The sequence below is a fragment of the Mesoplodon mirus genome (genome assembly GCF_964341445.2).
Source record: "Mesoplodon mirus genome assembly, chromosome: 3".
Taxonomy (NCBI): Eukaryota; Metazoa; Chordata; class Mammalia; order Artiodactyla; family Ziphiidae; genus Mesoplodon; species Mesoplodon mirus.
In genome coordinates this window covers 85,372,784-85,387,708 of record NC_138978.1, presented here as the reverse complement: position 1 = coordinate 85,387,708, position 14,925 = coordinate 85,372,784, and the positions used below count along the sequence as shown (strand labels likewise).

Sequence of the window (14,925 nt, the reverse complement as noted above, 5' to 3'; positions counted from 1 at the left end):
TCATGTGGACTGATGCATCTGAGCTGTAGGAGAAAGAGCACTAGAGCAGGAGCTGGAACATGGGTTCCATCCCAGATCCATCACTGGGAAGCTTTGGACCTCAGGCAAATTGCTCTGAGCCTCAGTTTCAGTATCAGTAAAGTGAAGGCAGCGGACTAGAACAGAGCTTGGCAAAGTTTTTCTCTAAAGGAGCGGAACAGTAAATATTTTAGGTTTTGCAGGGCAAGTGGCAAAACTGAAAATATTATGTAGGTACTTACAATAACAAGAGAGAAAAAATTTCATACATTTAAGTGATGTAATTAAAAATACAATAACACAATTGAGTACAATTTCTTTGTAATACAGGCCCACTAAGGAGAACAATGCAACTTATTCATGGACACTGAAATTTGAATTTCATATAATTTTCATATGTGATGAAATATTATTATTATTCTTTTGATTTTTTTCCCCAACCACTTAAAAATTTAAAAACCATTCTTAGGTCAGGCTGTGGGAGGATCTGACTCCCAGGCTGTAGTTTGCTGACCTCAGGACCAATGACCCATAGTGTTCCTTTCAGATACAAGAGTCTCTTAATCTATATTCTTACTTCTAAATCATAATGATTAAACCTTTCCACAGGGTTTTGTTTCTTGATTGTCCTCTCCCAACCCTTGTGTCTGCTACAACCAGAGCCTCCTTTGAAGGTACTGATTCAGGCTAACTAGCACTTTTAGGGTCAAGCCTCACCTCAGCTACTATCCAATGATTCAAACTTGAACTAGACTGGTAGAATTCAAGGCACTCTCCACTCTGACCCACCTTCTAAAGGCTCTCATCTCTTATTACATCTGCCGATGCCTGTTGCAATCCTCTGGGCATGACCTCTATCCTTTCACATTTCCCCAGTCAATGTTCTCAGGAACACTCTTCTCAAGAATTACCATGGAAAAGAACGCCTTGCTCAACTATGTGTGGCAAACGTTGCACACCATATCTCCCTCTTGGAGAAGCACAATGCATGTTCATATGTTAAAGTCTCTGAGGAATCCAGCAGCAAAAATATGCTAAAAAATGTTTAATGTTTTTTTGTGATAAAACTTAGTACTATTCAGTGGAGTAAACTCTGGAGTGCCCTCTCAGTGAATGTCTGTCATTTGGGGGGCTGCCTCACATCTTCTATGTCCTGAGAATTCCCTACCTTATCTTGGTGGGACTCTTGGTGGGAAGCAGAGCCCACTTCCAACTAGAGGAACCGAAAACACAAGATCCTTGTGTTCCCAGATAACTTACAGCTCGAGTGTGAGCATTCTTAAGCTTTATCAGGTGCTCACATGTGGGCCTTGTGTCACAAAGAAGCAGAAACCATGAAGAACCGATTTTGTGGGAGGGCAAGGGCCACAGTAGCAGCAGCATCATTTTCAGGGTAGCATTGGTGTCCAGTGCTGGTACGGTCAGTGTGAAGGTATCTTCTTTATTTTACTTTTGTACTATGATTTTGGCTGCATTTCTTCTGCTATCTAACTTTGTGCTTGTTTCCCAAGCTTCATTCTTCAGCCTTTTCAGGGATGAGATACATGACAGCCATTCAATAAATGTCTTTTCTGATTAACCCCAGAGTTAGTATTTGTTACCTCCATCTATAAACCTGACACACTGCCCAAGTCTTTAAAAAAGAAGAGTCTTATATATACACTACCAAATGTAAAATAGATAGCTAGTTGGAAGCAGCTGCATAGCACAGAGAGATCAGCTCCATGCTTTGTGTCCACCTAGAGGGGTGGGATAGGGAGGGTGGGAGGGAGACACAAGAGGGAGGCGATATGGGGATATATGTATATGTATAGCTGATTCACTTTGTTATAAAGCAGAAACTAACACACCATTGTAAAGCAATTATACTCCAATAAAGCTGTTTTAAAAAAAAAAAGTCTTTAAAAACTGTTCTTTCAGGAATCTTTACCAACCTCCATTCTAAGTGGAGGAATCAACTCACATTTCTGAGTATATGCACATCTAAGTATTTATGCAGCAGGTTTGATGTTTTATTTTCTAATTTTTATAAATATTTTGGTCTACTTCATAGACTCATGAGAACCTTAGGTTTCAAGAAGGAACCTTGAAATTAGTTAAATCTCTATATGAAACATTAATACTTAATTCCCTTTAACAATATTCCTACCAAGTGGTTGACAATTTATATGTGGACAGTTTTATTAATAAGAAAATCAGGGGGCTTCCCTGGTGGCGCAGTGGTTGGGAGTCCACCTGCCGATGCAGGGGACATGGGTTCGTGCCCCAGTCCGGGAGGATCCCACATGCCGCGGAGTGGCTGGGCCCGGGAGCCATGGTCGCTGAGCCTGCACATCTGGAGCCTGTGCTCCGCAACGGGAGAGGCCACAACAGCACAAGAGTGAGAGGCCCGCGTACCGCAAAAAAAAAAAAAAAAAAAAAAAAATCACTTCTCCCTTCTCAAATGTTCATTCAGTCTTTGGACAGCTTTCTGGGGAAAGATGAGATATCTTCTCCTGCTTGTCCGAGCTCTAACACTTACAGCTATTCCCAATAAGCTTTCTTTCCTATGTAAGGTCTTCCAAATATTCGAAGACCAATATTGTGGACTATTCTCTCTCCCTTCCCTCCCCAGTACTTCTTATAATTAGGATACACTATACCATCAGAGAGGAACTTTTCATCTGTCTGGTCACTGTCTTCTGAGCTCCAGTTTCTCCACATCCTTAGCAGGTAAGTCTCTTCATAGTTCTGATGAAGTGTTCCTCACCCATTCAAAGGCGTCGCAGTCATCATTATGGCCCGGAGGATGCTCCACAACTGCTGGCTATCACATTTCTGAGACAACACAGCCAAAGACACCATTGTACTTTGGCCATATATCTTCAGCATAAGACTTTTCATATGCTCCCAAGTACCCTTCAAGACAAAATATGTCTGATACTAACACCTAATCTCCCTTTTAGCCACAAACAAGAAGTCAGTAAACTTGGTGTCAAAGGTACCAATGATCTTAAATTTAACATTGAACTACAGAAAGCTGTTAACCTGCTTATACATTTAGATAATTCACGGCCCGCTGACAATTTAATCAGCCACGACTTTCAAAAATGTATGGAGTGGTCAGGAGGAGCTTCAAGATGGCGGAAGAGTAAGATGTGGAGATCACCTTCCCCCCCACACATACATCAGAAATACATCTACACGTGTAACAACTCCTACAGAACACCTACTGAACGCTGGCAGAAGACCTCAAACTTCCCAAAAGGCAAGAAACCCCCCACATACATGGTTAGGGCAAAAGACAAAAGAATAAACAGAGACAAAAGAATAGGGACGGGACCTGCACCAGTGGGAGGGAGCTGTGAAGGAGGAAAGGTTCCCACACACTAGGAAGCCCCTTCGCGGGTGGAGACTGCGGGTGGCGGGGGGGGGGAGCTTCGGAGCCACGGAAGAGAGCGCAGCAACAGGGGTGCAGAGGGCAAAGTGGAGAGATTCTCGCACAGAGGATCGGTGCCGACCAGCACTCACCAGCCCGAGAGGCTTGTCTGCTCACCCGCCGCGGCGGGCGGGGCTGGGAGCTGAGGCTCTGGTTTTGGTCAGAGGAGCAGGGAGAGGACTGGCGGCGTGAACACAGTCTGAAGGAGGCTAGTGTGCCACGGCTACCCGGGAGGGAGTCCGGGAAAAAGTATGGAGCTGCCGAAGAGGCAAGAGACTTTTTCTTCCCTCTTTGTTTCCTGGTGCGCGAGGAGAGGGGATTAAGAGCGCTGCTTAAAGGAGCTCCAGAGACGGGCACGAGCCGCGGCTATTAGCACGGACCCCAGAGACGGGCATGAGACGCTAAGGCTGCTGCTGCCACCACCAAGAAGCCTGTGTGCGAGCACAGGTCACTATCCACACCCCCCTTCCGGGGAGCCTGTGCAGCCCGCCACTGCCAGGGTCCCGGGATGCAGGGACAACTTCCCCGGGAGAACGCACGGTGCGCCTCAGGTTGGTGCAACGTCATGTGGGCCTCTGCCGCCGCAGGCTCACCCCGCACTCCATACCCCTCCCTCCCCCAGGCCTCAGTGAGCCAGAGTCCCCGAAGCAGCCGCTCCTTTAACCCCATCCTGTCTGAGCGAAGAACAGACGCCCTCAGGTGACCTACACGCAGAAGCGGGGCCAAATCCAAAGCTGAACCCTAGGAGCTGTGCGAACAAAGAAGAGAAAGGGAAATCTCTCTCGGCAGACTCAGAAGCAGCGGATTGAATCTTCACAATCAACTTATTGTACCCTGCATCTGTGGAATACCTGATTAGACAACGAATCATCCCAAATTGAGGAGGTGGACTTTGGGAGCAATATATATATATATATTTGTGTCCCTTTTTCTCTTTTTGTGAGTGTGTATGTATATGCTTCTGTGTGTGATTTTGTCTGTATAGCTTTGCTTTTACCATTTGCCCTAGGGTTCTGTCTGTCCATTTGTTTTTTAGTATAGTTTTTTTTTGTGCGTGGTACGCGGGCCTCTCACTGTTGTGGCCTCTCCTGTTGCGGAGCACAGGCTCCGGATGCGCAGGCTCAGCGGCCATGGCTCACGGGTCCAGCCGCTCCACGGCATGTGGGATCTTCCCGGACTGGGGCACGAACCCACGTCCCCTGCATCGGCAGGCGGACTCTCAACCACTGCGTCACCAGGGAAGCCCTTTAGTGTGGTTTTAAGCACTTGTTATCCTTGGTGGATTTGTTTTTTGGTTTGGTTGCTCTCTTCTTTCTTTCTTTTTTTTTTGATTACTTAAAAATTTTTTTATTAATAATTATTTTTTATTTTAATAACTTTATTTTATCTTCTTTCTTTCTTTTCTTCTTTTTTTCCTCCATTTTTCTTGAGCCGTGTGGATGACAGGCTCTTGGTGGTCCAGCCAGGCGTCAGGGCTGTATCTCTGAGGTGGGAGAGCCAAGTTCAGGACATTGGTCCACGAGAGACCTCCCAGCTCCACGTAATATCAAACGGGGACAATCTCCCAGAGATCTACATCTCAACGCAAAGACCCAGCTCCACTCAATGACCAGAAAGTTCCAGTGCTGGAAACCTTATGCCAAACGACTAGCAAGACAGGAACACAACCCCACCCACTAGCAGAGAGGCTGCCTAAAATCATAATAAGGTCACAGACACCCCAAAACACACCACTGGACACGGATCTGCCCACCAGAAAGACAAGATCCAGCCTCATCCACTAGAACACAGGAACTAGTCCCCTCCAACAGGAAGCCTACCCAAGCCACTGAACCACCTTAGTCACTGGGGGCAGACACCAAAAACAACGGGAACTACGAACCTGCAGCCTGCGAAAAGGAGACCCCAAACACAGTAAGTTAAGCAAAATGAGAACACAGAGAAACACACAGCAGACAAAGGAGCAAAAAAACCCACCGGACCTAACAAATAAAGAGGAAACAGACAGTCTACCTGAAAAAGAATTCAGAATAATGATAGTAAATATGATCCAAAATCTTGGAAATAGAATGGAGAAAATGCAAGAGATGTTTAACAAGGACCCAGAAGAACTAAAGAGCCAAAAAACAATGATGAACAACACACTAAATAAAATTAAAAATTCTCTAGAAGGGATCCATAGCAGAATAACTGAGGCAGGAAAACAGGTAAGTGACCTGGAAGATAAAATAGTGGAAATAACTACTGCAGAGCAGAATAAAGAAAGAAGAATGAAAAGAATTGAGGAAAGTCTCAGGGACCTCTGGGACAACATTAAAGGCACCAACATTCGAATTATAGGGGTCCCAGAAGAAGAAGAGAAAAAGAAAGGGACTGAGAAAATATTTGAAGAGAATATAGTTGAAAACTTCCTTAATATGTGAAAGGAAATAGGTCATCAAGTCCAGGAAGCACAAGGAGTCCGATACAGGATAAATCCAATGACAAACATGCCAAGACACATATTAATAAAACTATCAAAAATTAAATACAAAGAAAAAATATTATAAGGAGCAAGGGAAAAACAACAAATAACATACAAGGGAATCCCCATAAGGTTAACAGCTGATCTTTCAGCAGAAACTCTACAAGCCAGAAGGGAGTGGCAGGATATATTTAAAGTGATGAAGGGGAAAAACCTACAACCAAGATTACTCTACCCAGCAAGGATCTCATTCAGATTTGATGGAGAAATTAAAACCTTTACAGACAAGCAAAAGCTAAGAGAATTCAGCACTGCCAAACCAGCTTTACAACAAATGCTAAAGGAACTTCTCTAGGCAGGAAACACAAATAAGTAAAAGACCTACAATAACAAACCCAAAACAATTAAGAAATGGTAATAAGAACATATATATCGATAAATACCTTAAATGTAAATGGATTAAATGCTCCAACCAAAAGACACAGACTGGCTGAATAGATACAAAAACAAGACCTGGACACATGCTGTCTACAAGAGACCCACTTAAGACCTAGGGACACATACAGACTGAAAGTGAGGGTCTGGAAAAAGATATTCCATGCAAATGGAAATCAAAAGAAAGCTGGAGTAGCAATTCTCATATCAGACAAAATAGACTTTAAAACAAAGACTATTACAAGAGACAAAAAAGGACACTACATAATGATCAAGGGATCAATCCAAGAAGATATAACAATTGTAAATATTTATGCACCTAACATAGAAGCACCTCAATACATAAGGCAAATACTAACAGTCATAAAAGGGGAGATCAACAGTAACACAATAATAGTAGGGGATTTTAACACCCCACTTTCACCAATGGACAGATCATCCAAAATGAAAATAAATAAGGAAACACAAGCTTTAAATGATACATTAAACAAGATGGACTTAATTGATATATATAGGACATTCCATCCAAAAGCAACAGAATACACTTTTTTCTCAAGTGCTCAAGGAATATTCTCCAGGATAGATCATATCCTGGGTCACAAATCAAGCCTTGGTAAATTTAAGAAAATTGAAATCATATCAAGTATCTTTTCCGACCACAATGCTATGAGACTAGATATCAATTAGAATAAAAAATCTGTAAAAAATACAAACACATGGAGGATAAACAATACACTACTTAATAATCAAGAAATCACTGAAGAATTCAAAGAGAAAACCAAAAAATACCTAGAAACAAATGACAATGAAAACATGACATCCCAAAACCTATGGGATGCAGCAAAAGCAGTGCTAAGAGGGAAGTTTACAGCAATACAATCCCACCTTAAGAAAAAAAAAATCTCAAACAACATAACCTTACACCTAAAGCAATCAGAGAAAGAAGAACAAAAAAACACCAAAGTTAGCAGAAGGAAAGAAATCATAAAGATCAGATCAGAAATAAATGAAAAAGAAATGAAGGAAGCAATAGCAAAGATCAATAAAAATAAAAGCTGGTTCTTTGAGAAGATAAACAAAATTGATAAACCATTAGCCAGATTCATCAAGAAAAAAAGGGAGTAGACTCAAATTAATAGAATTAGAAATGAAAAAGGAGAAGTGACAACTGACACTGCAGAAATACAAAGGATCATGAGAGATTATTACAAGCAACTATATGCCAATAAAATGGACAACCTGGAAGAAATGGACAAATCCTTAGAAATGCACAACCTTCTGAGACTGAACAGGAAGAAGTAGAAAATATGAACAGACCAATCACAAGCACTGAAATTGAAACTGTGATTAAAAAGCTTCCAACAAACAAAAACCCAGGACCAGATGGATTCAGAGGCAAATTCTATGAAACATTTAGAGAAGAGCTAACACCTATCCTTCCCAAACTCTTCCGAAATATGGCAGAGGGAGGAACACTCCCAAACTCATTCTACGAGGCCACCATCACCCTGATACCAAAACCAGACAAAGATGTCACAAAGAAAGAAAACTACAGGCCAATATCACTGATGAACATAGATGCAAAAATCCTCAACAAAATACTAGCAAAAAGAATCCAACCGCACATTAAAAGGATCATACACCATGATCAAGTGGGGTTTATCCCAGAAATGCAAGGATTTTTCAATATATGCAAATCAATCACTGTGATACAACATATTAACAAAGTGAAGGAGAAAAACCGTATGATCATCTCAAGAGATGCAGAGAAAGCTTTTGACAAAATTCATCACCCGTTTGTGATATAAAGCCTCCAGAAAGTAAGCACAGAGGGAACTTACCTCAACATAATAAAGGCCAGATATGACAAACCCACAGCCAACATCATCCTCAATGGTGAAAAACTGAAACCATTTCCATTAAGATCAGGAACAAGACAAGGTTGCCCACTCTCACCACTATTATTCAACATAGTTTTGGAAGTTTTAGCCATGGCAATCAGAGAAGAAAAAGAAATAAAAGGAATCCAAATCGGGAAAGAAGAAGTAAAGCTGTCACTGTTTGCAGATGACAGGATACTATACATAGAGAATCCTAAAGATGCTACCAGAAAACTACTAGAGCTAATCAATGAATTTGGTAAAGTAGCAGGATACAAAATTAATGCACAGAAAATCTCTTGCATTCCTATACATTAATGATGAAGAATCTGAAAGAGAAATTAAGGAAACACTCCCATTTACCACTGCAACAAAAAGAATAAAATACCTAGGAATAAACCTACCTAAGGAGACAAACTACCTGTATACAGAAAACTATAAGACACTGATGAAAGAAATCAAAGACGACACAAACAGATGGAGAGATATACCATGTTCTTGGATTGGAAGAATCAACACTGTGAAAATGACTCTACTACCCAAAGCAATCTACAGATTCCATGCAATTCCTATCAAACTACCAATGGCATTTTTCACAGAACTAGAACAAAAAATTTCAAAATTCGTATGGAAACACAAAAGACCCCGAATAGCCAAAGGAATCTTGAGAAAGAAAAATGGAGCTGGAGGAATCAGGCTCCTGGACTTCAGACTATACTACAAAACTACAGTAATCAAGACAGTATGGTAGTGGCACAAAAACAGAAATATAGATCAATGGAACAGGACAGAAAGCCCAGAGATTAACCCACGCACATATGGTCACCTTATTTTTGATAAAGGAGACAAGAATATACAGTGGAGAAAAGACAGCCTCTTCAATAAGTGGTGCTGGGAAAACTGGATAGCTACATGTATAAGAATGAAATTAGAACATTCCCTAACACCATACACAAAAATAAACTCAAAATGGATTAAAGACCTAAACGTAAGGCCAGACACTATCAAACTTTTGGAGGAAAACATAGGCAGAACACTCTATGACATAAATCACAGCAATATCCTTTTTGACCCACCTCCTAGAGAAATGGAAATAAAAACAAAAATAAACAAATGGGACCTAATGAAACTTAAAAGTTTGCACAGCAAAGGAAACCATAACCAAGACGAAAAGACAACCCTCGGAATGGGAGAAAATATTTGCAAATGAAGCAAATGACAAAGGATTAACCTCCAAAATTTACAAGCAGCTCATGCAACTCAATATCAAAAAAACAAACAACCCAATCCAAAAATGGGCAGGAGACCTTAATCGACAGTTCTCCGAAGATGATATACAGATTGCCAAGAAACACATGAAAGGATGCTCAACATCACTAATCATTAGAGAAATGCAAATCAAAACTACAATGAGGTATCACCTCACCTCGGTCTGAATTGGCATCATCAAAAAATCTACAAACAATAAATGCTGGAGAGGGTGTGGAGAAAAGGGAACCCTCTTGCACTGTTGGTGGGAATGTAAATTGATAGAGCCACTATGGAGAACAGTATGGAGGCTCCTTAAAAAATTAAAAATAGAACTACCATACAACCCAGCAATCCCACTACTGGGCATATACCCTGAGAAAACCATAATTCAAAAAGAGTCATGTACCACAATGTTCATTGCAGCTCTATTTACAATAGCCAGGACATGGAAGCAACCTAATTGTCCATCGACAGATGAATGGATAAAGAAGATGTGGCACATATATACAATAGAATATCACTCAGCCATAAAAAGAAATGAAATTGACTTATTTGTAGTGAGGTGGGTAGACCTAGAGTCTGTCATACAGAGTGAAGTAAGTCAGAAAGAGAAAAACAAATACCGTATGCTAACACATATATATGGAATCTAAAAAAAAAAGAGGTTCTGACGAACCTAGGGGCAGGACAGGAATAAAGACGCAGATGTAGAGAATGGACTTGAGGACACAGGGAGGGGGAAGGGTAAGCTGGGACGAAGTGAGAGAGTGGCATGGACATATATACACTACCAAATGTAAAATAGATAGATAGTGGGAAGCAGCCACATAGCACAGGGAGATCAGCTGGGTGCTCTGTGACCAACTAGAGGGGTGGGATAGGGAGGGTGGGAGGGAGGGAGACGCAAGAGGGAGGAGATATGGGGATATATGTATATGTATAACTGATTCACTTTGTTATAAAAAATGAATGGGTTGTTCCCTCATGGAGTAAGCCTAAGCAGCAGAACTGAAGGGTATTGGGGTATTATTCTTCCTACATATATTCAGAGATTGCTTAATAAAAGTGTGTTAATCTGTTCACATTGGAAGAAAAAAGAAATTTATGGAGTGATTTAACTGTACAACAACTTGGTGAAACCAATGCCTTTCAGAAGAATTGTTTATAGTTTTTATTATAGGTTTAACAACAGAAAAAGTGTAACCAAAGTACTAATATTAATCAACTGCATAATTAAATGACACATGATGAATCTCTAGACCTGTAGTTTTCAAAGTATGGTCACCAGACCAGCAGCACCAACTTCACCTGAGATTTTTAGAACTGCAAACTGAAGACCTACTTACTGAATCAGAACCATGGAGTGGGGCTCAGCAATCTGTGTTTTAACAGGCCCTTCAGGTAATTCTGGTGTTAACTGCTAATCTAGATCAACCTTAAAGGAGTTTTAAAACCTCATAATCCTTTAAGACATGAAGATGCTTTGTTTATTGTATAATGGGTTCTATCCTTTTACATATGAGTAAAGTCATAGAATTCTAAAATTCAGTATGAATTTTGCCTCATTCCCCAACTCTCTGGTATTTTTCCAACAATCCATGGTTTCTGAAGATACTGTCTGGTGATTAATATGTTTACTAGCCAACACCGTGCTTGTAGCTATATTTAGCATGAAATATGAATTACAAAAAGTCCAGGAGATAGTACCTGTTTGGGTAGAGCGGAAGAAAATAGTTCTCATTTTTAACTAGAGGAGGATCACTTTCATCTTTTGGCAGACCTGATTTCTGACAGGTTTTTTTTCTTCTTCCCATATGGATATTACCGTCATCCTCTTGCCCTTTCAGCCAGCATGATTTTTTGTCTTTTTCCTCCTCCTTCACATTTTAACCTAGGAAACTACTCATTTATTTTGTTTTTTCTTGTTTCAGCAAAGTTAAGTTTTCCTTAATTTGGCTTTACTGTTGCAAATTATGGTTCATTTTTAAAGCATAGATGCTGGAAAAAGCTTCTAAGGAGCCCTAGTGTTGCATTATAGAACCAGGCCTTTCATTTTGAATTGTCTTTCTAGACATGCATGGAGATTTCAAGTCTTTCTTACTGTATCACAAAAAAGACTTATGAATAATTCATGATCACAGTATTTTTAACAAAAAGTTCTCCTATGACAGATTTGGAAAGCTGAAAAGTTTTATGAAACTTTCTAAATACTTAAGACTTTTCCAAAATGAAAGCAAGCCCTGCCATAACTAATTAATTAGTTTAAAACACTTCAGTTGTAATGTTTATGTAAAAGCCATGAACTGTGCCAAATGCTTATATATTTTTTCATAAAATCTCCATGACAACTGGTAAATTAGATGAAAAACTGATGCTCAGTGTTTTGATAATTTGTCCATGGTCACATGTCTAGAAGTGGTAGTCAGGCCGAGCTCAGGATGCTTAGTATGACTTAAAGTCCATTATCTTTAACTACATCACACTGCAACAGCAGATGCTCAAATGACTGGCCAAATAAAGGGCAGAATGGATTTACTTACATTGTTGTTGGTCACAGCAAAGTACTGCAAATTACTCAGATACTGGATTTCTTCTGGAATGAAGGTCAGGTGGTTATAGCTTAGATCCAAATAATGTAGTTTGGTGCATAGGAAAAGCTGCAGGGGCAGATTCTCAATGTTATTATGGTCCAAAGAGAGCTGCTCTAGATTAGATAATGCCCCAATCTGGGCCGGAATATAAGCTATGTTATTGTGCCACAACTTTAAGCAGGAAAGATTCTGGAGATGCTGAAAGCTAATGATCTCTTCCACAGTTTTAAGGTTATTTTCTTTGAGGTTTAACTCATGCAAATTGTTCAGACTGAAAATGGAGTGTGGAATGCGTTCCAGGTCGCAGCTGATCAGCTCCAGGCTTTTCAGATTGACCATCTTTTTCAAGTTATTCAATACAACCAGCTTGCTCCCCTCGTTATCGAGGGACAACTTCTGCAGCGAAGGCAGGAGGTCTGTAATGACTTGTGGGATCCGGGAGATGCTGCTCTTCAAGTAGAGGGTCCTCAGGTTTTTCAAGTCCTGAAAGCCCTCCAACTGCATGGTACTCACCTGTTCAGGTAGAACACAGCCTGACAGGTAAAGTTCCTTGAGATTCTTCAGATGAAATACCCAGCGTGGAATTTTCCCCATTTCAGTAAATTTCAGGCGGAGGATTTTTAAATTCTCCTCTAGAAAGGCCAGGGCAGGATGGTCGACCACCAGAGACGAATGGTACACGTGGAGCTCCTTGAGGTTGACCAGCTGTGAGACTGCAGAAGGCAGCTTGACCTCAGGGATCAGCTCCAGGCTTAGCACTTCAATTTCTGTCAGCTCAAAGACATTGTCTGGAAGACCGTTTAGCATGAAAAGATGCAGTTCTATCTTGTCCTGGGAATTTTTCACAAGCTTACTTTTCAGTTTCTCGACCGTCCATTCGTTGTTGAGGTTGATCTGTTTCAGTTTGTTCTCACTGACCTCCGACAGGAATATGGAGAAGCGTTTGGAGTAAAGAGGATCATACTGATCAGCCAGATGGAGAATGAAGGCGAAGTCATTCTTGACATCCGGGATGTCACTGTAGTTGCTTTTTTCTCTCAGCGCCTCAAAAGAATATTGCTTCAGAGAACTCCGCAGCATCCACCACAAGCTGTAGGAGGAGGTAAGACCATAAAGTATAACCAAGATGACATAAAATGAAGCCAGGACCTTAAATATTTCTGCCAAGGAGTAGACACACTGGTAGCGCTTATATCCAGTAAAAGCCTGCACATCCACTGAACAGTCAATTTCAAGAGTAATGTAGGTTAAAAAATACGGAACATAAGTTATGATGAGGACAAACAAAATGACTTTGACTATTATCTGCTTCAGATACACTCTATAAATGATATCCTTCTGTTCCACGTGCATGCGGAACCTTTTTACTTTTTCAAAGATGGCTTTGGCCTGTTCGCCCTCCTTCTTGTCCAGGACGCTAGAAGTTGGGCTTTCTATGCCAGCTGACTCTAAGCCAGGCTGCGGGTAGGGCAATGACTGCTTGTTGGAATCAACATCAGCTGAGCACCCTGAGGAAGAAAGCAAAACCTTGGACTTGGAGAGTGTCAGGGGCCTCACTGACTGCTCAGCCACCGTCTCTGACAGGGCACGGGTGGTCCATGGAGAATCGAAGCACTTGTGAAGGATGGCCACAAAATGCTCGAGCCTGGAACTGGTACTGGGGTAGTGCAGCCAAAAGTTGCTGCAGGCTGCAAAGATGAGCGTGTGCAAGAGCACCAGGTAGGGAAAGAACTTTGCGAACCAGTGGAGCTGCTTCTCATAACAGACGGCGTCGATGTAAGAGTACTGCTGTCGGTGGAGGTCGTTCTGGATTCTGAGGGGGAGCGGAAGCGGCGTCCCGGGATCGGAGGAGGTGTTCACGCTGGCTTTCAGGATGTCCCAAGGCACGGCGCAGTGATTGTCGAATTCCACCTTACATGGAAGACAGCACAGAACCCTGCTCTGTGTGAGCTGTAGGGCTCCAGCCAGCACGGCCACCAGCAGCATGATCAGGGTGATGTAATACCAAAAGACGTCCCACCACGGTTTTAGGATGTGATAAGACGACTGGGCGTCTGCTAAACATTTTAGCTCTGTTAGTGTAATCATGACTTTCCCTTGTAGGAGGGCAGAAACTGGAGGAGGAAAATAAAAGAAAAACCACTGAAGCAAGTACCCCAAATAAGCTTAAACTCTAAGGCTTGTACATAACCAAGTAGGATTTAGCTCAGGGGCAAAACCTGGGAAGCAGGACTGATGATCAAAAGGTACCAAAGTTTCCTGGTTTCATTCGAAAACTTAGGCTGTGCCAACTGAGCACTGTAAAGTCCCTTAGATGAGAGACCATTTGGTGACTGCCAGATTGGATCTGTAAAGGTATTTATTTGGTGCAGGATGTGAAGCAACTATCTAGTTTCCTCCTGCATCTTCACTTCATGCTAAGCTACTAAAACCAGAGGCCAAATTTTCTTCAATCAACTTTAGGAAAACTTGTTCTTATGCTACTAATTTCTAACAGCCACATTTTGTACCTTCCAAATGGTCTGAATAAGCTCTCTTTCACATTCCACTCCCAAGTCTGGAGCATCGGTTACAGCCTAAGAGTTGTGTTTCAACCATGATAAGGAATTTCCTTTGAGGAAGCACTGCTTTATAAAATTATCCCTTAGGATTAGAGGGATGTACCAATTCTATGTTCAGAACAAACTGTGATTTAATACATTATCTCCTTTCCCCCCAAGCTCTTGCTTTGTAACTTACGTTCGCATCCAACTTAGCATATTTAAAAGCTGGCACAAAATGGTAATGGCTTAAAAAATGGATGGGGAAGGAAGCCCCAGTTACAACACTGTGGAAGGGACTCTCTCTCATGTTTAATGTTTTGATGGC

General features: G+C 41.4%; 1 protein-coding gene across 4 annotated transcripts in view; it reads right to left on the bottom strand.

The window, feature by feature from the left end:
• LRRC8B (leucine rich repeat containing 8 VRAC subunit B) overlaps positions 1 to 14,925 on the bottom strand; it is a 74,352-nt gene that overhangs the window by 7,325 nt on the left and 52,102 nt on the right. For 2 of the 4 annotated variants that reach the window (XM_082615691.1, XM_082615692.1), the window contains exon 4: positions 12,007 to 14,171. In XM_082615691.1, coding sequence (XP_082471817.1) covers positions 12,007 to 14,145 — 2,139 coding nt within the window. In that variant the 5' untranslated portion in view covers positions 14,146 to 14,171. Of the gene's footprint in view, positions 1 to 1,278; positions 1,544 to 10,725; positions 11,358 to 12,006; positions 14,172 to 14,925 lie in introns of those variants that run through there. The other 2 variants (XR_014293540.1, XM_082615693.1) reach the window with 2 other exon arrangements.